The 9,841-nt window shown below is 37.3% G+C and overlaps 1 protein-coding gene across 2 annotated transcripts; it reads right to left on the reverse strand.

Moving 5' to 3' along the window:
* Positions 1-3,720: 3,720 nt before the first annotated feature.
* Positions 3,721-9,520, reverse strand: LOC121983822. 2 transcript variants are annotated; one of them, XM_042536463.1, is made up of 6 exons: positions 9,066-9,520; positions 8,649-8,767; positions 6,506-6,603; positions 5,690-5,892; positions 5,458-5,510; positions 3,721-4,010 (listed from the first exon to the last, which is right to left on the reverse strand). In XM_042536463.1, the coding sequence occupies exons 1-6, from the start codon at positions 9,466-9,468 to the stop codon at positions 4,002-4,004; spliced, it is 885 nt and encodes a 294-aa protein (XP_042392397.1). In that variant the 5' UTR covers positions 9,469-9,520; the 3' UTR covers positions 3,721-4,001. The 2 variants fall into 2 exon arrangements, with proteins under 2 accessions (XP_042392397.1, XP_042392407.1); XM_042536473.1 differs by having other exon boundaries at positions 8,661-8,767; positions 9,066-9,519.
* Positions 9,521-9,841: the final 321 nt, after the last annotated feature.

Below are 9,841 nucleotides of genomic sequence, written 5' to 3' on the forward strand. Positions count from 1 at the left end.
TAGTGGTTGACCCCTTCTTGCTTGGGCACCAAGCAAAGGGCCGACCCCTTTGAGAAGGAAGTGGTCGGCCCCATGGCTTGGTCACCAAGTCATGGGTCGGCCCCCTTTTTGGACACCAAGATGGATTTTCATGAGTGGATATGAGGCATTAATGAGGCTACGACAGGGACCTAGAGGAGAAATTGGTTTTGGCCTCCCGACGAGCTTGAGTATCCCGTGTTCGCCCCGAACACACAACTCAAGTTCATCAATAATAACTAATTCCACTAAAGAGTTATTATTGCACTACCACACCAATCCCAAATTATATTATGGGCTCTTTCTTATCATGAGTGTGTTAGTCTCCCTGTGTTTAAGATATCAAATATCCATTAATTTAATTGAGTTACTGACAACTCGCTTTAATTAATATCTTAGTTCAAGAGTAGTACCACTCAACTTTATCGTCATGTCAGACTAAGTCCACCTGCAGGGTTTAACATGACAATCCTTATGAGCTCTTGGGGGCATTCTCAACCTAGATTACTAGGACACAGTTTCCTTCTATAATCAACAACATACACTATAAGTAATATCATTTCCCAACTTATCGGGCCTATTGATTTATCGAGCTAAATCTCACCCTTTGATAAGTCAAAGAAATAAATACTAAATATATGCGCTTGTTATTATATTAGGATTAAGAGCACATACTTACATAATAACTAAGGTCTTGTTTTTTTATTAAGCCAGTATAAAAAGAACTTACCTTAAATGGTCCTGCTCAATACACTCAGAATGTACTAATGTAATATATTAGTCAAGATAAACTAATACCTAATTACACTACGACTATTCCAATGGTTTGTTCCTTTCCATCTTAGTCGTGAGCTACTGTTTATGATTTATAAAGAACCGATAACATGATATTCTGTGTGTGACACCATACACTATGTTATCTACAATATAAATTAATTGAACAACTACACTTACCATATAAATGTAGACATTTTTTACCAATGTGATTCTTTATTTCAAAATAAATGTTTACAAAAGCTAGGCTTTTAGTATAACTCTAATAATCTCCCACTTATCTAAAAGACTAAGCTGCCATATCTGCTGTCATACATCTGATTCTCATCCCCTCCACATGTCGATCAAAAGCTTTTGCCGTAAGGGCCTTAGTGAAAGGATCTGTCAGGTTATCTGTTGATGCAATCTTGGCGACAACAACTTCTCCTCGCTTGACGATGTCTCGTATCAGGTGGTACTTGCGCTCTATATGTTTACTCGCCTTATGGGCTCGTGGTGCTTTCGAGTTTGCAACTGCACCGCTATTATCACAATAAATTCTGATAATTTTGGGCAAAGCAGGAATCACATCTAAGTCCATTAGGAAGTTCCTAAGCCATACAGCTTCTTTTGCTGCCTCAGAGGCTGCCACATATTCAGCTTCCATGGTTGAGTCTGAAACGCATTTTTGCTTAACACTCCTCCACACAATGGCTCCACCTCCTAAAGTAAACACGTAGCCTGATGTACACTTACTGTTGTCCCTATCTGATTGGAAATCTGAATCCGTGTAACCTACAGAGAGCATATCTTCTGCTTGGTAAACTAGCATATAATCTCTAGTCCTTCTCAGGTACTTCAATATATGCTTTACAGCAGTCCAATGTTCTTGTCCAGGGTTACTTTGATATCTGCTAACCATGCCCACGGCAAAACAGATATCCGGTCTCGTACACAACATTGCATACATTAGGCTTCCCACAGCCGAAGCATAAGGAACTGCCTTCATGTCCTCCATCTCCTTTGATGTCTTCGGAGACATCTCTTTAGATAAAACTACTCTATGCCTTAACTTAACTTGGGTTGCTCACATCAAAAAGGGGGAGATTGTTGGTACCCCAAGATTGTCTTGATATGATCAAACAAGTTAAGTTAGGTCCTGTCGTGTTTAACCCTGTGTTTAAGTGTGCAGGAATTTATGAGCACAGGAAGTCGAGCAAAAGATGAAACTAGTGAGAATGACGACATGGAAGAGAGCCGATGGGCTCGGTGTGTCTGAGGGACGAGGTGTTGCGGAAGAGTACACCGGCAGACTAGAAGGAACGTGCGATGTTTCCGAGGGACGAGAAGCTAGAGCGAAAAATTGCTCCGAGAGCAAAAGACGCAACTAGCGAGAAGGACGACACGGGAGAGAGCCGATGGGCTCGGTGCGTTCGAGGGACTAAGCTGCAGAAGAGTACGCTGGCGGACGAGAACGAAGCATACGACGATTCTAAGGGACGAAAAGCCGGAGCGGAAGGTTGCTCGAGGAGAAGACCGGCAGTTGAGTTCGGGTGAGACCTATTTCGGATGGTCAAAATTACTCAAGCGAGCAGAGCCGGAGCAGAAGACCTGGACCGAGACGAGCAGCACCGGAGCAGAGAGGTCGGACCGAAAAAGTCAACATTGTTAACTTTAAGGGTCCGGGCACCCAGAATCAGTCTCAACTGATATGTACACTACGATACACATTTCGTCGTTATTTCATCGCAATATACCTCTAGTGACGAAATATTTTTGTCACTAGTTGGGGCATTTTGTGTGTGTGTTTGTTGTATTGCTTGACTCACACCGTCACACGGATGTCAATTGAAGAGAGATTCTAATAGCCTTCAGAGTAGCGTTATCGTCAACATCATGGCATCTTGAGATCTAGATGGAATGGAGCCCAACTTGAATGGAAGAACTAAAGTTTATCTAAGGAATGATGGCGCAATGAATTAGTCCAAGAAAACTAGATCTCCCGTTAAGACTTAGAGAAGATCAAATACCCATCCCTGATTCAAAATCCACCATATAATGATGGCAAAAGGCGAATATGTTCGCCCCCAGCATTAGACAGTGTCACTACCAACCCGTCCTAGGACCAGCACGGTGGAATTAAATCACGGGTAGCTATTAGCCTTTGAAATAGTGACCTTAACTTTGTCGAGATTTAAACCTTAGACCTCATGATAGCAACACTTTATGTGTTAGTCACTAGATCGTCCCGAGAGGACACCCATAGTATAATGAAAGAGTATATGATGGCGTGACTAAACATCATTGCATTTATTATACCTTCCTAGTTTGCATAATATGTCTTCAACAAATGCAGTTGTCTCTATCTGTTAAGGTTGAAAAATTTATAATCTAAATTGAGGATCAGTAACGTCAAACATGGAGAGTGGGCATCCGTGAAGAAACGAAAAGCTTTCTCATGGAGCATAATTCAACTCAGAAATAAAAGGTCTGACTGCATGAAATATATACATCTCTTAAATGGTCTGTCAAATTAATATAATTTTTTTACAAATTATTATTTCAATTCACAAATGATGTTATTATCTTGAGTTAAAATTTAAAAATTAATTATAATAATATATATTTTTTAATTATTATAAAAAATCAAGTTGTATTCAGGTCACTGCTCTCGGTGCCCAACCTGTATGCTGTCTTTTGCCGCCCATTTGGTACTACTATTTAGAATAGCTGATCCGACAAAAATATATATATATATATATATATCAATGAAATATGAAATAACCTAGGTGTCATATTTCTATATTTCATTCATCCAGAGATGATCAATCTAGTCCTACGAAAATTTTCCATCGACCATCCAATAAATCCGGAAAGCATATATGAACCACGGAGAACGGCCAAACATCACGAATGATTCGAGCCCTACATGCATTTATTTGCACTGTGTAATAATCAAATCTTCATTGTTTGGAAAATCAGTCATCTGCTTACTATCGCACCAAGGAGAGACAAACTAAAAATATCACCATCGAACAATAAAATCTCCGAGTTATTCTACACGACACAATGGAAAACTAGCTTCACAGATAAAGAATCAGGCAAAATTTATAGCAAATGCAGCAAGTAATCAGACAGGAAGAGAGACTGCGAAAGATGGTGTTGAATGGGGGTTTGAACTATCCGTTTAATTTTCCGTATCCCGTGTCAAAGTTTCTCAGCATCACTGTCTATAACCCCTGCATAAGTAATAAGAAGGATTTCCAACTTAGCCGCACTTGATGCACGTGCACTAACAATTGGCAAGTTTTTAGTTGGCTTGGAGAAAGAAAGGGAAAAAAAAAAATAGGTTGCTTAAATGAGAGCATTAAGTTGAAAACAATCTGTCTCAACCCAAGAAAAAAGAATTAATCCGTAAATTTGTCTGACCTAATTATTGATGTTTATGTTATATTAAAAATAATTTACTCGTCTATACTTGTAAAAAAATTATTAGTGCAAGATTTTATCTGTGAGAGCAAACTAGGGTATCAATTCATAATCTCCTATGCTTTAAGGTTTTGCACCTCAAACCTAAAATCTAGATCATAATTTAGAATCAATTTTAATCATAGTATGTGAACGTAATGGGCTATACCATCACAATATAGTTTGGAATATCTTACCGAGCATTGGATTAGGTCAGTTCTAATACCAATTGTAAATATGTGAGAGCTAATATATTAACTTGTTGAAAAAAATTCACTAGCCTTCAATGTCTAATCTTAGCCTTTAATGTCTAAAGTTTAGGTTAATGGTATTTTACTCAATTAAACTTGTAAGTTTGTTCATAGGACATGACTTTATATGAGACTAAAGTGAGGTGTCATATGAATTATATAAATAAATTCACTCATTACTTCAAGTAGTAAACTAATGAACTTATGTAATTTCATCAGTATTTAGAACCCATATGTGGCTTAGTTGCATCTGTTAGCAGGAGCATAGCTGCATAGAACTATGTTTCCAAAGCAAAACCTATCATTTGACTCCTATAATGCAGAGTGAGGAAGAACAAAAAAACATTAGTTGAGAAAGATAACAACAAAGTTTAACTATGAACCTCCAAATGAAGCACTAAAAGTTTCATGGGCATTCATTTCAACCGAATGAAACATTAAATGAACAACTTCACTGACTTTAAATGAGATGTTGAATGGGTACTATATGATAAACTATGATCCACGGTCTTGAAAGTTCCTTGCTCAAGCTGCAAAAGCATGAGACTGACCACGTAGGACCATATATGGCATATGTAGTCTATATATTCAATTAAAAAATCCTTATTTGGTTCATTTGAACTATTTTAAACTAATCCAAAGTGACTTAAGTCCATGAGATGCCTTGTTTAGTAACTTGCAAGTGCTATAGTAAGTTTTTTTTCAAGTGATTAGATATTAATATTTAACCTCATGTCTGCACATAAGAGGCGTTTGCCTCCAAATATCATTTATGTCTTATGTAGTGGGTAGACCGTACGACTAGTATATGCTTTTGAAACCTTGCTATGCTCATATCATCACTTTTGGCTGTGACTATACAAATCAGTACTTTCTCCATAGAACATTGTATTCCAATCACGGATAATAATAATTCTCTAACAAAGTAAACTGGAAGGATTCTGAAATTCTATATGCAATGCCTTACCGAGGTGCTGCCAATCTTACTGAACTCATCATCCAAATCATCATTGCCATCATCTGTAACAGTGTATAAGTGTGAGCAGAAGTTGTAACCAGCAACTACATAACCTAGAATGACTGAATAATTCTAAAAAAGATCACACTAACAATCAAATAAATTAATTAGCAAAGAAGTATCTTAAACATATCAAGATAAATGCTGGATTGAAAACAACCATAAACAAAAAACTGCATACCGAAACCCTCCTCATCGCTTCCAAGATCACCCAATAGAAACACATCCAAATCCTCGGGCATCTTTGAGGTGGAAGTCTTCTGCAGGTTTGTTTCCTTTGCTTGTGCTGTTGTAGATGGGAAGGTGGCAGGATTCTCCTTGACACTCTCTAATTGTTTTTGCTCTGCTTTCTTCTTTGACTCCTCCATAAACGTCTTCTCATAGCTGTACACAATTCAGATAGTTTAGAGAGTTTGCTGCCAAGGGAATCACAATAATAAATACTAAAGGCCCATCAGGATATCCAAATCAACCAATCCCATTTTCTACCGTCTTTTAATTTTCAGGTGAGGAGCGGGGGATGGGAGGGGTTCAACGATATTTAACTTGGTCAACCACTGCATATATGGCGATACGAGTCTTCTTTGGTCATGTCCATTTGCTCTCATATTATTCATGATTTTCTGAATTATGCAATAATGTATTTACACAAAAATAGTGAATGAAAGGGAATTAGAAACATCACTTTACTAGTGGGTTATTTTCTTTGTTGACAATAACAGACAAATATCTGAGTGAAATAATTTTGAATCCTCAAAACAAATTGTTTTTTTTTACCTTCTTCCTGAAACCCGGTTCAATTAGAAAGCATAGAGGTGCAGATTGATATGTAAGAGATACTTTGTTTTGGTATATTTGAGTTAGTTCAACATTAGTGGAAATAACTAGATGTCATAGTGTGCCGTCACTAGCATTTGGTATATTCTCATGTCTTATGACCATGCACATTGCCAAATTTCAATAGGATCACCAGATTTTTTTCAGAGAAGATACTTACGGAGCTACATGACTGTCTACAAGAGAGAAATAAATGTGCCAGAACTTTCTCTCTTTCATATAGCGCGGACATAGCTCATATCTGAACTTTGATATTTCCTGAAGAATAAAAGTAAATTTTCGATAAACTATTAAGAAAAGAAAGAATGTTTAGATAAAACTAGCTTAGAAAGATAGGTAATTGGTAAATCAAATGTATATTTTATTAGGAAAATATACTTGCATCTTCAAAAGGCAAAACCTAAAGCAAGAATAGCTGCCAAGACAAAAATGACTAAAATATGGACTATAAATATTAAAAAATTGTCTCATATTGTAGGGCCTGAGAAGAGTAATCAAAGAATAGATTATGTTCTTCCATAAGTAACTAGCAATAACTTTTGACAGTTTACAGCACAAATCAAGAATTTTATAATTTGTGAAACGGTCTAGCAGTAATGATGAGAAAGGTTCATTAAACCTACAAAAGTTCAAGAAAGCAGCAATAGTAAAGTAGTGTATCCAATAAGAATGAATTGATAAGCATTTTGGAAAAGATACATTAGTAAATAGGTTAGATAAAATAGTTGAAGCTATCAGCAATATCATCTCTTATTCCAGTTCAGTCTTAGTCACTTTCTAGAAACAAGGAAAAGACTATCAAATTCTTTTCTAATGTTGATCCTGTATTTTTGTATGGAGACATTTAAAGACAACCGATAGATTATTTAGTTAGAGCAATTGAATCAATCATAGATTTATAGTTGAAGGTGTAAGAAGTGGAGGGAGAGAATGACCACTCATGTTAATAAGGTAAAAGTAATTCAATTGGTTTGAATATTATTAGTGACATTGTCACGTAGAATCCAATAGAGGGAAAATAATATCCATGTGGCCAATCCCAAACAGTTGGGACTTACACAAGTTGATGATGATGAAATTACAGTAGCATCAAGGTCATATTGAGTATATACAACATCCTGTTGTGAGTAGTGTATGTGAATGTCTTGGAAGCACTAGGTGGCATTCAAAGGCACAACAAAAGAAATTTAAAAGAAGAAATAAGAAATAGTTGTTAGATACCTAATGAGTCAGTTTTTGCTGATAATTTTCTATATATACTGATGACTATCATTCATAACGCCCCAAATGTGTTTGCAAGAAAGTATTGTCATGCATATGAGAAAGACAGAACATCTGTTCAGTTTGGTTCAAAGATGAACAAAGTGATTATGCTAACTTTTGGAATAAGCAGAAATTGATAAAATGTGCAGTAGATGCTTGGACGTACTTGAGAGATATAAGCAAAAATTAGTATGTCACTGGGGAAGATCAAGTTTCTTAATCCATGGTCAAGGATCGATTAGATGTTCCATATTTAATTGTGTGCCAAGACGAATCAGAAAAAGAACTTGAAATGATCAACTGAGTTGCAACTGCAACTTCAGATATATTTTCAAGTCAAATTAATCCATCTAATTTGATGCAACATATTATTCACATCTTTTTATTTCTATGCAGCAAGTAATATGAATTTACAAGCAGCAAAACATATGACTAAGGTTCAAAACAATTTCTAATCAATTGCATGCCACTTTGAACTTAAAAGATAATTCTTTTAGTTACACCCAATTTTGCATGTGTGATGTGCCACAAACAATTTAACTAATAGAATTCATTAGCTACATCATGCCTCATAAATAACTCATGAGAGATGCAGTGGTGATTATACTCCACTATAGCAAGGATCTCTTCAAATTTCAAATGCTAATCAGGAAACTACATCACATGCCATCCTGAAAGGGTTACACTGACTGATTGCGAACTTGACAACTAGCAGACAATGTCATGGCAAAATTAGCCTCATTGAAAACATACCATTCCTACAATGGCAAATGCAGTGTGTTCGACAGTTGATTTGAGCAACCTATAGTCATGCCTCACCAGTATTTGTCCACCTAAACTTATCCTCCGTTGTGATTCATATATAATAAATTCCACCACTACATGGATTGATTACAGTCAAGATCACAGACAACGAAAAGTCATCCTCTAAAACTAACAATAGAGAAAGAGATGGGGGTCAATATATGCCACTGTTGCAAAAAAAAATGAGCAAGTGAAGATATAGGTTAATTTTTTTCTTTTAAAAAAATAAATATTACATATTCAAACACCTTCACTGTCGACAGGACGAGAGTAGCATGTCTTGCTTGCCATTCATTAAGATCTTGCCTCACATTTGATGATGCCGGGATGGTCGATATGTCTGGTTCTGGTTCATCTACAAAAATAACAAAATGATATAATTAGATTTATTCATTAAACTACAAAGACAAACTTTGAAACTAGCAACTGCAATATAAAGCAATTTCGCACGACAACAAAGTTCCTGAAACGCGTCAATGTAATAGCATAAGCGGCATTGCTAACAAACTTACAATAAACGATATTAAAGAATATCATTAAAAGTCAGTACGAAAAATGAAAGAATTCAATGGTTTCCAATACTTTGAAATTTGAAAGCAATGGATAAATTATAAAATCGAGTGACCATAGGATAACAGCGATCTAGCTAGTACCTTGCATGGGAAAATCCCTGAAAGTGCTAATATGTAGCCCCTGAACGAACTCCTTCAGCTCCTGGGTCAGCCCAAATCTGTCGAGATCCGAAGCAGGGTCGTGAGCAACAGCCGCGCTGGATCCCGGCACCAATGCGGATGCAATCGGGATGGGGATGTCGACGGCGATGCTCTTGATTTGGTCAGCGGCTCGGAGGGCCTCGGAACGGATCAGATCGGCCTTCTTGGCGGCCTCTGCAGCCATCTCCTTGGACTTCTTGGCCGTCTCGGAGACGAACTCCTGCGAGAACCTCGCGGCGCCCTGGGTCAGCTCCTGCGAGCGCTTGGCTGCCTCCTTGGAGATCTCCTGCGATCGCTTCGCCGCCTCCTCGGCGAAGACCTTCGCCTTCTGCCATAGATCCATGGCCGATCCCGGCGACCGTTTCCACTTCCAGAGCGCGAGTGAGACAAAAAATTTACTTTTATGATCGAGGAAGAGAGGCAGTGTCGGATTCAATACAAAATCACGTTGCGAGATTGACTTTGCAATTCATGCTGACGGTGCCGATTTCATGCGCATAGAAACTCGAACGAACTCTCACATTTTGCCCCTCCTGTTTGCCATTCCACCCTCCAAGTTTTGTATTTTGTTCAAATAACGTACTTACAGTCTTACATCTAGTACTTATAAATGTAGGATAAACTTTGCCTCCAAGACACTAGATTGGGTATTCATTTTTCAAATAATAAATATAAAAATAAAAATAATAACAACAATGAATAATAATTAATTTCTT

This window comes from Zingiber officinale, chromosome 1B (assembly GCF_018446385.1).
Source record: "Zingiber officinale cultivar Zhangliang chromosome 1B, Zo_v1.1, whole genome shotgun sequence".
NCBI classification, from domain to species: Eukaryota; Viridiplantae; Streptophyta; class Magnoliopsida; order Zingiberales; family Zingiberaceae; genus Zingiber; species Zingiber officinale.

Bases quoted from the DNA above. Each gene is read 5' to 3' on its own strand.
- LOC121983822 (XM_042536463.1), bottom strand. From the start codon at position 9,468: ATGGATCTATGGCAGAAGGCGAAGGTCTTCGCCGAGGAGGCGGCGAAG. The intron at 5,893-6,505 runs GTAAGTATCTTC...AATTGTGTACAG, and splicing joins GTAGACAGTCATGTAGCTCC to CTATGAGAAGACGTTTATGG. The intron at 5,511-5,689 runs GTATGCAGTTTT...ACACTGTTACAG, and splicing joins AAGCGATGAGGAGGGTTTCG to ATGATGGCAATGATGATTTG.